This window comes from Phaethon aethereus (genome assembly GCF_964289735.1).
Source record: "Phaethon aethereus genome assembly, chromosome: 2".
Taxonomy (NCBI): domain Eukaryota; kingdom Metazoa; phylum Chordata; class Aves; order Phaethontiformes; family Phaethontidae; genus Phaethon; species Phaethon aethereus.
Window position 1 is genome coordinate 132238181 of NC_138582.1, and position 14496 is coordinate 132252676.

At 39.6% G+C, this 14496-nt stretch overlaps 1 protein-coding gene across 1 annotated transcript in view; it reads left to right on the top strand.

Moving 5' to 3' along the window:
• RFTN1 (raftlin, lipid raft linker 1) overlaps positions 1 to 14496 on the top strand; it is a gene marked incomplete at its 5' end in the record, with an annotated part of 86851 nt that overhangs the window by 60076 nt on the left and 12279 nt on the right. The window contains 2 exons of the mRNA XM_082014563.1: positions 1406 to 1609; positions 10487 to 10602. Of these exons, the coding sequence (XP_081870689.1) occupies positions 1406 to 1609; positions 10487 to 10602 (320 nt within the window). The remainder of the gene's footprint in view (positions 1 to 1405; positions 1610 to 10486; positions 10603 to 14496) is intronic.

The window sequence follows — 14496 nt, forward strand, 5'->3', positions numbered from 1 at the left end:
GAAGTTTTCTGTGTGTGCTCTTCTGACTTAGGATTATAATAATTTTGTTCTTTCTAAACAAGTGGTAAACAGCAAGAGGATTCATGTTAACAATTTATTCCGTTCTAGTCTATTTGATTCATGGTTCATGACTGAGATTATTAGGTCTCTTTTTCATGTTTGGTTATATTGTGAGCTTCCTGCTCTCTTCTTCAAGTGCTGCCAGCCTGTCTCTGAGCATCTCCCTTCTAATATCTTTTTCAATTTACACACTAATTCTCGCTCAGTGACGTTTGTTAGAGAGCAATCTTAACATTTCTCTTGACATCTCTTTCTTTAATACTTGAGATTAGAATATAATAACTTGGAATCAAGAGGAGCATATTGAATGAATTTCATTTCATATAACATCTTTATCTTTTATATTAATTTATTTGGGGGTAGTTTTTGGCATTTGGAAGTCAATAGAAATTTTACAATTTTTACCATGTCCCTCAATAAGTAAAATATTAATGTCCAAAAATTCTTCATCACTAATTCTATTGATGGTTGTACCCCTCTGAGAATTTGGAAGATGTATCTGCACTTAAACTTTCTTCCAGTTTTAGGGCTGTGAAAGCTCAGCTGTGCTGTCAACAATGACTTTTTTGTGGTGGGAAGCCCACATTAACTGCTCCTACGATATACAAGAGGAGAGTCCAGATAATGTTTAGATTTGTAAGACCCTTCACAATTGCACTTTCAAAATTCATTTACTGTTGTGTTAATGTCTCACCTTGGCTCAGACCCAGACTAAATCAACTAACCAGCTAACATAGTCTCTACAGTAATGATTCATTACATTTTCTTCAGATGAGACTACTACTTGCTGGTTCCATGCCATTGTATTATCAAAACCAAGTTATTTAACACTTTAGTTTAATGGCCATGATCTACGAAATGCAGTTTCTCTTAAATTTGCAGTAAGAATTTGTACTTGAACTGTCCTTATTGTCATAGCTCTTTTAACAACTCATTCAGTAGAAAAATAAAGGCACTCTGTGCATTAATTTTTAGTGATTTTGACACAGCTGTAGTACTTTAAGCAGTTTGTGGAGCATGTTTTCCTATCTTGGTTTACACCGGTAACTCCAATGAGGGGTTGTCCATTAGCACTCGGGTATTACTGCCTTTAAATGTTCTATTATCAACAGAAAATCTATTATTAGTAACAAACATTGTAACAGTAATCAAAATATCATATTGGTTTTTGGGACTCTAGTCCGTTGGACACTGCAGAAATGTATTAAGGAGATAACCGTGACCCAAAGTATTTTTTGCAGTTGCACAGTGTAATCAGGCAAGGCCAACCAGTGGGCTATACATTGTTTTAGGTGAAATATGATGATATGGTTGTTGCATTACTCCATTTTTTACTTTTTGGTAGAAGCAGAGATCTTCGCTGTCTTCAACAAGCCAAAAACCCCACAAAGATGCAGCCAGTATTATACAGTGACTATCCCTATGAGGATCTCCAGGAATGGGCAGACTGTCAACAGCTTGGAAGCAAACTGGCTGGAGCACATGACAGATCACTTCAGGAGAGGAGGCTCTTTGGTAAATGCCATCTTCAGCCTTGGAATGGTGAATGGTATGGAAATTACAGAAAGCATTATGCTGTGATTATTTTCCTTTCTCTTCTAATAGGGTTCATTATCTTTCAAGAGAAAGCATTTGGGAGGTGCTTTAATATAGGCTCGGGGCAGATTTGGTTTAGATCAACCTATTTCAGTGAAGTGAAATGAAAGCACAGGAAGTATTTTGGCATTTGAACAAGGAAAACAGATCATGTATTGTATTTCATAAACATAGTAGAGATGATCCTGTAATTGCAGAAATATACAGAGTTAATAAACAGTACCAAGTAAAATGAATTAAACTAATAAGATTGTAAAGTAGATGACATAATTGGAAGAGTGGCTTTCTTCTTAGGTGTCCGGCCACGCACTGCCTCTGGGTCTGACTGCAGGTCGGTGTAAGGACCCTCCAGTTTCATCTGACCAACGTGTAGTCAGTTACTCCCAGTTCTTGCAGAGACCCTTGATGGCACAATGTTGTATAAAATTGTCTTCTATGTTTGTTTCATCATAGCTAGTGTGTTCATACAAGTGACAGATAAATGTTGGTCTTGAGAAGATTAAAAACCATATTTTTGCATGTTGTGAAAACGCGGCACTGAATTCAGCTTAATACTGTAGCCAGTCTGTACTACACTCGTGGCCACCGTGGTGTCTCTGAAGACAAGTCTGCTGTACAAAGACTTTGGTGTATAGCAGGGATCTGAGAGATATAACCAAGGGACCATGAGAACAAAGGGAAGTACTTGAACATAAAAATGTAGAAGTTACAGCCAGATTAATTTTACTGGAAAAGTATATGACTAGTATTCTTCATGGTTAAAGTGCTTATGGCTGAATCTTTCACCTAATTTTGGTATGTTTTGCATTCTTCAAAAGGAATGTGGTAACCCACAGATTGGGCACTACTACTAAAATTCATGGGTTTGTGCCTCAAAATTACAGGGGAACCGATTCCAGAGCATCTTCTTCCCATTTTGCTGCTGGTCAGAATTCCAGGACCCATGATAAAATACAGTAATATGAGTTGGTTCTGGTAAAAGCCAATCAGGAAATTAACAGGCAATCCTAATTTTTAATTTTGCAAGCAAGTAGCAAAAAAGGAAGGTCTAAAGTTCAGCTGATGGAATGCTTTTGCACAGCTTCCTGGAAAGCCTTGTAATTGCTAGTTAACTTGCTTAAAAACAAATGGTCATTTACTTTATGTGTTTGAATTGCAACTCATAGAGGCAAATCTAATTGGCTCTATCAGGCTTAGTGTTTTCTTTAATAAAAACTGCTTATCAGTGCACTCTAAAATGCTTTAAACACAGCATTTTTCTGTATTTAAACTTCTAAAGTTCATTTACATAACAGAGGCCTGAGGGAAGTTCATGTGCTCGGATACCAATGAGGAGTGCCGAATAACTGCCTGCAGACATGATAAAGTCACGTTGAATGATGACAGTAAAGTTTCAGCATAAACAGGACAACAAATTGTACAAAAGTGGACAGATTCTGGATTAAGTTAGATTAGAGAATGAAGATGAACAATTAATAAACATTTTTATTTGCATTTTACAGTTACAGGAAGAACAGGTTTAGAAGTAAAAAAGTTCAGAATTAAAGTTTCTAAAAGTATATTAATTAGAGCAGTTATGTTAAAACACCTTCAACGTGCCCATGCTATTAGAAGAACATTTGCTAAGAACATCCATAAGTTGCTATTCCTTGCAATTAAATTTTTATGATTTAGATTTTAAAATTTTGCTATGCTTCAGAGAAATGGAACAGCTTTTTCACTCATACACCAACCTGTATGAACCAACCCAGGGTAGGGAGGAGGGAAGAAAAAGGGGGCTGAGGGCTTCTCAGCTCCTTACTTTTTTTCTAGCCTTTTATGGCAGCCTATCCAGCTCTTCATAGCTGGTCTCCTTATTCACTCATTAGTCCTCTTCCAAATTAAGGTAATACTAGCATACTTTCTTTAATTGGTTAAATCGCATGTCTTTGTTCTGGGGGCTGTTTTTCTCTTTGGCTTAAAGTATGAATTCATTATTTTGCTTATTAGACTGAAAAGCAGTGTTGTTATCATCTTCTTTTCCCCCTTGTCCTTGGAATGCCCAATGAAGTGAAGATTTCCAGATTGTCAGTAGTCATAAATCTGTTTCTTCCTTCTGCCAGCAGTTTAATAATTAGTCTTTAAAAGAGTTTTAAAGTTCACTGATAACAATTGTTTCTTTTTGCTTATTGTACCAGATAATTATAAAGAGAAATATAACACAATTGCAAATTACAATATGTAAACCACACATAGTTACACCATATATTAAATGTATTCAGATTTTGCCAGTAAGTTAGAAACAGCAGCTTGCTGGGTCCTTGAGTGTTCATGTTGACAAGTAAGTTATTTAAATTTGGAGTTCAGTCAGTTGCTGGTGTTTTTCATCCAAGTCATGTCATTGCTAATTCTGCCTGTAGTCCCAGGTGTAAACTGATCCTGCCTAGTGATCTAAAGTCATCATCAAGACTTCTCCCTTGCCCTCCCCTAGTAAGAAGTACAGCAAACTACAGATTAATACCACTGCAAATGAAAAAGATATAACAGGTGAGGTCCCTTCCTTTCCAATAACAGCAAGTCTCCAGTCAGCAGTGTGAGAAGGTGAGAGTGAGAAGGGTGGAAGAGTCAAAGCTAAGGTTATATTTTGATGCCTTAACAGAGTAATCACAAGCCTGGTCATCTTTAGTTGTTTTGAACTGCAAGTCTTTAAATGCCTAGCATTCTTGTATTTTTTTTACCATTCTGTCTGTGAATTTCCTGGCTCTCAAACTTAGAAAAAGCCAGCAAACCAACGAGAAAACTTTGACAGTACTTAGAGACAAAGCAAATGAAGCAAAACATGAGTTGCTTGGAAGAGGAAAACAGTCAGGGTTTTAGAGGGCCAGATTGGTTGTCTCTGTTGTATTCGCACTGCCTCTGACAGATGAACCAGTGATGCATTTGGCCAATTATAGTCACCTTATCCACTGAAGTGGCTGGCATTTTTATCATCCATATGGAATTATTTTTCTCTGTGTGTACTGAAGGTAAAAAGATTCAGGAGGAGGGAGAAGAATAAATACGAAGGAAAGGCCAATATTCAGGTCACATGCCACATAAAGGCACAGATAGCTAGTTTTCCTCATTGAGAGCAACAGCAGCCTAAAGGTTAGTTTCCTAGATAAGGGGGATTTGTAGTTCAAAGGCAAGAAGGGGAAAATTGTTGCCCACTAGTAAAGCTCTCGTGGTAAAGTAAGAAATCTTTTCCCATACACTTCTTGTAAATCAGAAACAAGAACATCAAAACAGCTTTTTGTCAACTGTGCTACATCAAATATTTATACAACCCAGTGAAAATAGCTTTTTGTGCACAGTAGGATACCTTAATAAAAAATGCAGTGGTAATGGAACATGTTCAGAGGAAGGAGAGTGATTGTAACCTTTACGTTCAGAGCCTTTTCTTTAAGAAAGAGTGGAGTTATGTCAGTTCAAGAGTAGACATTGGGAAATGATACCACAAATAGCAAAGTCAAAATGGTTTGTTTTATTGGCATTCCTTACTGCCCTATTGCAAATGAACTAACATTTTAAATTACTGAAGACCTTTTTAATGTATGCTAAGTTCCGGGAGCTAAATCTTACTGAACAAGAGATTACCAAAAGAGAATACAACTGCACCATAATCAGGAAATACTTTGCATGAGAAACAGTGGAAAGTGGAAGTATCAACTCACCATCTAAAGCTTTAGATGGCTGATCTTTGTAGATAGGTTAGGTAAGATTCAGCTGATTAAATGTAGGCATCTGCCCTGCAACTATCTGTATATGGATTGTTGCCCAAAAGTGCCATTATAATCAATGGAGATCTAGGTCTAGACCAATATAGTCAGTAGGGTTTGTGTTGTGATCCACCTCATCCTACATAGATACCTAAAAGAGATCAGGTAGATTGGAGTGGGTGCTTTAGTGACAGCAGACCTAGATGAGACTGAGATACTCTGTGTCTCCTTTGCCTTAGTCTTTACTGACATAGACTTCCAGGCCTCTGAGCTTAGAGGCAAGGTTCCTGGAGGTGCAGGACTAACACCAGTGTGTGAGGATCAAGACAGGGATTGCTTGAGTTCCTGAGACCAAATGGTCTACATCCAGGGGTGGTGGGAGAGCTGGCTGATGTCATAATAAGGCCACTCTTAGTCATCTTTGAAAGGTCATGGAGATCAGGAGAGGTTTCCAACACTGAAGAAAGGCAAAGGTTTCATCCATCTTTGAAAAAAGTCCAAAAGGACAATACAGGGACCTACAGAGTGGTCAGCCTCACTTCATTCCTGGGTGAATCACTGAGTGAGTCCTATCAGAACACATTTCATTTCTGGACACGTGAAGGAGAAGAAAGTGACTGGGAACAGTCAGCATGGGTTTAACAAGACTAAATACTTGACAAAACTCATTGTCTTCTGTGATAAAATCACTTGATTTTTGAATGAAGGGAAAGCAGTAGATGTCATTTTGGGTGAATTCATCAAGGAAGTTTGACAGTGACTCCCACAACATTTTTGTATTCAACTTAGGACCCTACAGCCTGGATGGCAGTACAACTCGATGGGTAAAAAACTGATTGCATGGCGAGGTTCATGGTTAATAGGTCGTACTTCATCTGGAGTAACAAGTGGAGTACCACAGAGATCTATCCTGGGACCTGTTGTGTTTAACAACTTTATCAGTGAAGCAGAGGAGGCAATGGGGCTTGCTTTTGTCAAATTTGCAGATGATCCCACACTCCGAAGTACAGTTGGTGTGCTTCAAAACCGGGCTGCTGTTTAGAGGGACCGGGGCAGGCTGGAAGAATGTGCCAGCAGGAGCTTTTTGAAATTCTTTCACAAATGTCCTGCCTCTGGGAAGGGAGAGGCCTTTTCACTAATCAAAGCTGAGGACTGCCTGGCTGGGTAGCAGATCTGTTGAAAAGGTCCTGGGGGATGTTAGTAGACAGCAAGCTGAAGATGAACCAACAGTATGCCCTGGTAGTAGAGAAGGCAACAGCATACCAGGCTGTAATGACAAGAATATAGCTAGTACATAAAAGACAATGATTATCCTCCTCTACTTGGTGCTTATTAGATTGCATCTAGACCACATACTGTGTCCAGTTTTGGGCCCTCCCCCAAAGGGAGCAAGGAAGATGTTGACAAACTGGAGCTATTTTAGCGGCGATAAAGTCAGTGGCTGGAGTCCTGTGAGGAAAGACTGAAGGAGTTGGCTTGGTTCAGCCTGGAGAAGGGACAACTTTGGGGGGCATAACAGTGCCTGGCAGTGCCTATGAGGAGACTATCAAGAAGATAGATCCAGGCTCTTGACTGTGGTGTATGGTAGGAGGATGAAAAAAAATGTGCTTAAATTGAAACAAGAGGGATCCAGGCTGGATATAAAGAAAACCTTTTTCATCATGAAAACAGTCACGCTTTGGAAGTGGCTGCCCAGGAAGATGTGCAGACTCCATCCTTGGAGATTTTCAAGATGCAACTAGATAAAGCCCTGAGCAATCTATTCTGCACTTGCATTGAACCTGCTTTGAGCAGGAGATTGGACTGGAGACCTACTGAGGTCCCCATCCACCTGAATTATTCTATTGTTCTATGAAACTGGGTCCTGAATGAAATAATGATTTCCCTCCATCAATTGTAAAGACAGCCTTGGATGACTAACTCAGCTGTAGATCTCTATATCATAAATATCTAATGTTAGATTATGTGAATCTCACCTAGTTGGCCAGCTCTAGCACATGTGACTGTAGACTTAAGTTGCTACAGACTCTAGAGCATCTGTGTGATAAAGGTATTACATGTAGACTCAGCTCATCTGTCCATCTCCTTTCCCTTCGACACCTCGGTGTAAGAGTTTCCCTGAACTTCCTGCTGAACCTGACACCGTAGCATGCGTTGTGTCTTTTCTCCAAAATATGACCCCATTAGCTCTCTTTATGATGCTTTCTCCTGTTTCTGTGCTATTCTTGGCATCCCAGTTGCTTCACATGTGAAGGAATTAATGATCCAATTATTCTTTCCTTGACCTCCCCCTTTTATCTGGAAGAGTAGTAGATGACCTGTAAAAGGGAAGATGTACGGCCAAGGTGTAAGAATTGGCAGACATGCATTCATGGCATGAAAGTTTAAACGTCGTGGCACAACAGGTAGAGAGGAGACTTGGTTACGCTTCAGCAGGAAAATCTTAATAACTATCAACAACCAGTTTCTCTTATAGAGTTTTTCACCCACATCGCTCTGTTGAGAAGACACCAGTATGCAGCAGCTGTCTCTCCCTCATCGTTTTTCCTCTTCCAGTTTTCTCATTTTCTGTAGCTTTCTTTCCTGGCCAAAAAATTAATGGATCTTAGGATTGACTGGATGTAGCATTCAACAGTAATCATTGTACATCCAACAAGGAAGTGCAGTCAAGTTTATCTGCTGCCTGTAGGGTCTCATGAGCTCAGCTATTAGTTTCTAAAACGTTACATATGTGCCATAATGTTCACATATGTGGAAGCTGTGAAATGCGCGAGTGGAATGCGCAGCAGAGTGAAACATAAAGGATAATTTATGAGTGAGTGTAAACACATGCATGCTGATTGTGTTTTGTTCGCTTATTAATTAGCTGGCAAATGCGTGGGGCAAGCTCAAGCTGCAGTTGTGCCAACAGTGCGACACTGAATTTCATTAAGAGAATTCACGATACAGGAGCAGTATGCCGGTGCTGTATAAGGCTTCCTGGCAAGACCTGGGTGTCTATGTCTAGTAGGGATCCTTGGGTTTCTGATTTTAGCCTTAGGTGCTGTCCTGTCATTCCTGCTTTGGAAAATTAAAAGGTTATTTGTACATTATGCATCCTAAAATAGATTTGGGTAAGGGTGTGTGTGTTGGAATGCAATACATTACACAGAAGTTGAGTTGGTTCCAGTTTGAAACGTAGGGTCTAACAAAGTGCCATTTCTGAATGAAATATGATAATTAACTTTTGTACCCATTTGTATGTGACGAGCTGCTTCTCCCTATGTTTGCTAACCTGCAACCCAGCTACTTAGTGATCTGGCCTGTTATTTAACAACAAAAATGTCTGTTCACTTGGATGAAAAATTCATCTGGATGACAGGAGTTACTGCTTTGTAGTCCAGTTTGTCCTCCTTGGAGCAGTGTGTAATACTGGCTCACTGTAGTGGTGGGGAGTCTTCATCCCTCTTTATTCTAAACAGAGTTACAGGAAGCCTGTCTGAGGAGACAGCATGAAAATACACGGTGTATTTTTCTGCTTCTTTGACTCTCCCAACAGAATCCCAAGGAGAGTCCCTAGTAAATGGTTTACAACTTTTTTCCTTCACCAGCAAATAAAAAAAAAAAAAAATCCCGTTGTATTTTAGATATGACTATTTGCATCTGCTCGCTTACAACTTAATGACTTGATTGAAACTGCAGTAAGAGAGAGTAGTGGACCATGGAAATAGAAGCAAAGGGCTGTGCAAATGCTTGATACCTGCAGCAACAGTCTTGCTACAGTGTGTTTGTAGACATAAGGCTTCAAATGTAGGAGTCTGGTTTGTTGTGGTCTTTGCCCACAACAAATTTATTATTTCCAGATAATAAATTGAATTTATATCACATAATGACATTGGAAGATGTTGACTGAGATTGTGTCTGCAAGAGGTAAGAAGCCTCTTAATCCTTTTCACTGCCTCCTTTGTGAAAATCGCTTCTGAGTTTGATACATGTTTTCCCTTGGAGACAGTAATGCCTTTCTGCTGGCATTTCTTGACCTCCTAACATCCACCAGGGAAAGCAGGAGGACCTGATGAAACAGCTAAACAGACTTATCCAGAAGATTCTCCTGTCAATTTAAGAATCTGTTGTTTTGGCTTGTGTGGTTGCATTTCAAAAACATGTATCATACCAGTGCAAGGAATATAGTTTTGCGAACACTTGGGGAGGGGATGAGCAAGGTCTTTATAATCGGTCATACGGGGTAAGTATGACTGAAAGAGTACAGTAGTGCTTATTTACAGTTTTTCTAAATATAATTCTATTGCTTCATCATTTAGCTTATTTTAGTAAAGAAAGGTAAGTAATTTTTTTTCAGATGTTCTGATTCTGTTCTGTCATGGAGCTGACAAAACTTGAGTTCTTGGGTATGGGCGTGACTGCTGCTTATGGAGTGTACAGGTAAGTTGAAGGAGAAAGTGCTGCTCAAGTAACTTGAATAGTATGTGTTGTCTGAAAAAAGGCTGAACGTGCTGGGAATGCAAATGAGAATAGAGAGCCACTAAACCAGATGGTCAAAATGCCTTCATAAGTTGATTAAATAGTTATGAATGTATCTTTTCTTTCATGCTGTTCAGATATGCCAGATCATCTACATGTACTTGTAGATCACTGTAACTGCAATGGCTGATCCATATGTAGGGTTCTGACTTGTGTGAATGAATGGGTATAGTCATTAATATCAGTGTACCTTGAAAAGCCCTTGGAAAATGGACCTGATACATGGCCTTTATCCCCCAGAGTGTATGTATAACTTCAAGTAGGTGAGCAGTACCGCTGAACTGAGGACTGAATTAATTTTGCCTGCTCAAAATGGGAGAGCTGTGGTTTTTGAGGACAAACTCTGGAATAACAGAGTGGACAGCGAGGTTTGTTATTAGAGAGTAGGATTGCTCTTAAAAACTGCTAGAGATATTAGTCTTATTCATTTAATAGAGCTGGATTATCGGAGGAAGGTCTATCCGCTTTGTTATTAATATCCTTGGAAGAATTTGTTATTAATAAATTCAAATGCCTCCCTACACAATGGGGTGCCTTCCATAAAGTTTACAGATAACCCTGTGTTTTCGCAGATTCTTTACATGGGACAATGGATGGAGTATTTCTGTTTGAAGATGTTGCTGTGGAAGACAGTAAAACCATGCAGGGCTATGATGCAATTGTTGTAGAGCAGTGGACTGTCCTGAAGGTATGTCTGCAGCTTTTCATCTTAGATTTTTTTGTAAATCAAAACAGTCCAAGACTGTGAGGCAGATTGTCACATACCGATCTGTGCTTCAGCAGTGTCAGACAGGCAAGTGAGGTAAAGGGGTGCAACATAACAGTAATGCCAGTTAACTACACTCTAGGTTTGTACGACGCACTTTTGATTTTGATAGTCTTCGTGCTTTATTGGCGGGGCTAGGAAATGTGAGTGATGGTGAGCAATGAAACTCAGGGCTGGCTGTCCCAAAAATACAGATGTCTGCTAGATTAACTGTAAAGAAGATCTCCACTGGTTGTCAGGGTAACATGATCACACAAGTCACCGTAGCATCGCAGTTCTAAAGGCGGCAACCCATTAGGTAGGCTTAGCTGCATTTGCTTCTGTCTGACCTCCTTCATCTGCTGAAAGAACATGTGTCGTAGATTGGCTTTTTCCTGATTCAGGTGCACCCTCAGATCAGTAGAAACACTGTTTAGATGAGATCAGTCAGTACCAAACTTCCACAACAAATTTGGTACACAGATAGGTATTTGAAAAGTTGGGCTTAAAATTCTTTGTGACTTGAAGCAAAAAGATCATGGGGGAAAAGAAGATATCATTGCATAACTATTACAGTTTTTTTGTTTTGTCTTGTTTTATTTGATTAATCTGCCAGAAATACCTGTTATGTATCTATAAAGGCAATGCCTGATCTTTTCATTTGGAATATATTGTTAGAGGTGTAAAATCCTAAGAAAGACAAGCAAGGCACACACATGCCAAAAGGATGGATTAAGGGAAAATAGGACAGATGCTAGACTAAATGTGTAAAATTCCAGGAGAATAGGGTTAAGAGTTTGGTTATTAGATTATGACTTTGTAGTGTAGCAAGAAATGGCCATACAATAATGGCTGGAAACTTCTTGAAGAACAGTGTAATGTGTTAATGGCAGCTTTTCTTGTGCTAACATGCATCTGAACAAACAATTCCTATATTACATTTAATTTTATTCCAGTTATTACAGACGTGACTGTAAGCTCTTGTTCATTTTTAGGGTCAAATTGTGGTGTTGCCACTCAGGAGCAAGGTTTTGGGATAATGACAGATGGTTCCATGAGTGCATTAGGTCAGTGCTGATCAAGAAGGCAAATGTTAAGAAGCTTTAATATTAATCATATGTTAAAAACTGTTAGGAAAGGAGTAGAGGGTGAAACAGCAAGCACATACTACTACATACTACAGTATAAGCCGTGGTTTGACAGCACCTTATTTCAGAGGTTATGTTAGCACTGTAAATGTTCAGAGAAGAGCAATGAGGTTGATCAGTGATGGAGTCACCTTCCGTATTAGGAGGACTTTACATGGTGTGTTCTTTCAGCCTGGAAAAGAGAAGAGTTCCAGGGAATGGAATAGGTAGAGGTCTCCTAAATCACTGGAGGCATGTAAATTGGGATTGACTGTTTGCCATCTCTTGCAGTATAAGAACTAAGGGTTGTCAAATGGCACTAGTCAGGGCCAGGTGCAAAACAAACAAAAAGGAGATAATTCAGGTAATTCTTTATGCAGCAGGCAGCAGAATTGTGGAACTCCTTCCTGGAGAATGCGGTGGGTTCAAGAAGTTTAGATGGGTTCAGGTGGAAGCAATGTTGTTTTTTCCTCTACCTTAACTATCTCTGTGTTTATACAAGCATTTTAATTCAGATCATGAGTGTGTTTTTTAAGTGAACCCCTTGATCCTCCCCACTTAAGATCACAGAATCACATCACAAAATGGTTTCATATTGCACAAACGGGATTCCTTTCAGTAGAAACTAAACCAGATGTGCTGAGAGGAAGTACACAAAATATTTGGGGCAGGTATCCTATGTGCTTGTCCTGATATATGTTACTTTTTCTTAGCTGAGCCATGTTGGAGACTGCTTCCTGAGTTAAATGGATTCTTGGTCTGAACCAGTTTGGCTCACAGACAACCAGTGAAAGGTTCCCTGTCTCAGTAGGATATTGCGGCAAGGTTTTGCATAATGGCCCCTATTGCTCTGTGTGGACACAAGAAAGTTTGTCTCAAGTGACATGGCAAGGACAGCATCTGATAATGGGGATTCTGTAATGGCAGAATGGTGACCAAAACACTAAGACACAGTGGAAGAGTATCTTCTAGAAGGGCCCCTTGAAGTGTTGGAGTTCTGGTAGGTGCAGTGTCATTTGCCTTCAGTTCTAGCAGTTCCATGCTGGAGACACAGCTGGTCAACAGATTAAGGAATCAACCTCCCAATGCCATCTGGTGTGTCAAGAGATGCTGTAGTGCTGCACACCAGGTCTGTGTGAGGGCTAGCATGGAGAATCTCTTGTTCCAGACATAAGATTTGGTAGGTGCAATTTCAGAAACTGACTGAGCATATACACAGCTTGTCAATATGATCAGATTATCTCTGCTGTAATTTAAAATTTGGATGCTGGGTTTTCCCTAGTGATTTTGCTCTTCTGAGATCAGGTTCCCCTCTTTTGGGGACGTTATGAATGTGTTTACCCACCAACCTGAAAGTATAAGAATATGGAGAATAAAAAACCTGCTGAAGAAGGGAGGTTGAGGCATTGGGGAACTCTTGCAAAGATCTTACCCATTTAGAGGAAACGCAGAGCTGACCATCTCTGTTTTCTTCTTCTGACATTTAAATAAGCACCTGGATATTTCATGCCTCATGCTTTCTGAGACACAACAGTCATAGGTAGGTGAAGTCATCTAATGAATGGAAGGAATACTGGAAGCTGGGGGATCTTAGGCATTTGCCCAGTGTCATACTCAGAGGACCAAGTCACCTCTCTGATAAACCCCATCAGAATTCACCTTTATTTACCATAAACATAGAATTATGCAGTGGCAGAGGAAAGGACTGTAAAATGGAGGATGTAGAGGGAAGGAGACAGAGTTCAGTAGCGACAGAAGATGTCCAAAAGCCTGTAAAGACTTTGTTTCTGTTATGAGTGCTTCAAAGTATAATCATCACAGATAATTATGGAACAGTGGAATGACTCATTAATGTAGACTGACTTTTTTTTTTTTTAATATAGGTTCAGCTGTGATCTAGATTAACCTTTTCCATTTGTCGTTTTCATTTATACCAAGGCAGTGGAAGAAGCCCTGATGGGCAGCACGACATAAATATGTATATAATGGATCCTTATTTTAAATTTGTATCAGATTTGATTATCTGGATGAGCTACGGACTTGTTCAGATGTGGTCTGTACTCAGTGTAGATTTATTGTGCTGTACCCCAGTTAAAAAGAAGAAACAAACAAAAGAACCCCAGCCACAACAAAAGCAAGCTGTTTTAAAAAAGGAAGACATGTAGCATGTATCAATGCCCTTAGCAATAAAAAGAGAACCTTTCTAAATGAAAAGGTAAAGTTCTGCTGTTTAACCATAAAGGCAAAAGAGAGGGCTTAGCACACCTTTTAGCAGAGAAAGTGCTGCCTTTTTTAATTGCTAAGGCTAATAGAGAAAACAAGCTGAACAGTGTGATGCACCCAGTATGTGTGTAAAATGTCAGTTTGTAGAGGATGTAAAGCTCGCAGCTGTCACAGTATGTGGTCCCGCCAAGCAGCAGACAGGATGTAATAGCTCTGAGTTATTTAACTCTTTCTTCTCAAAGTAGAGCTGTGGCATCCTCTGCAAATGACCACAGAACTTCTAATGACAAAATGCTGCTATCATCCCTATCACTTTAACTGTAAAAACGTCACGGCACATTATTTCCACCGCAGCCCTGAGATCTAGCACTGAAACTTGTTTGATGGTTTTAATTCTGCTTGTGTAGGCAAATGTGGGTAGACAGCTCTGATTAATCGGAGCCTGCATGATTTCCATCTCCCCAACTCTAATCTGTCACCTTCTCTT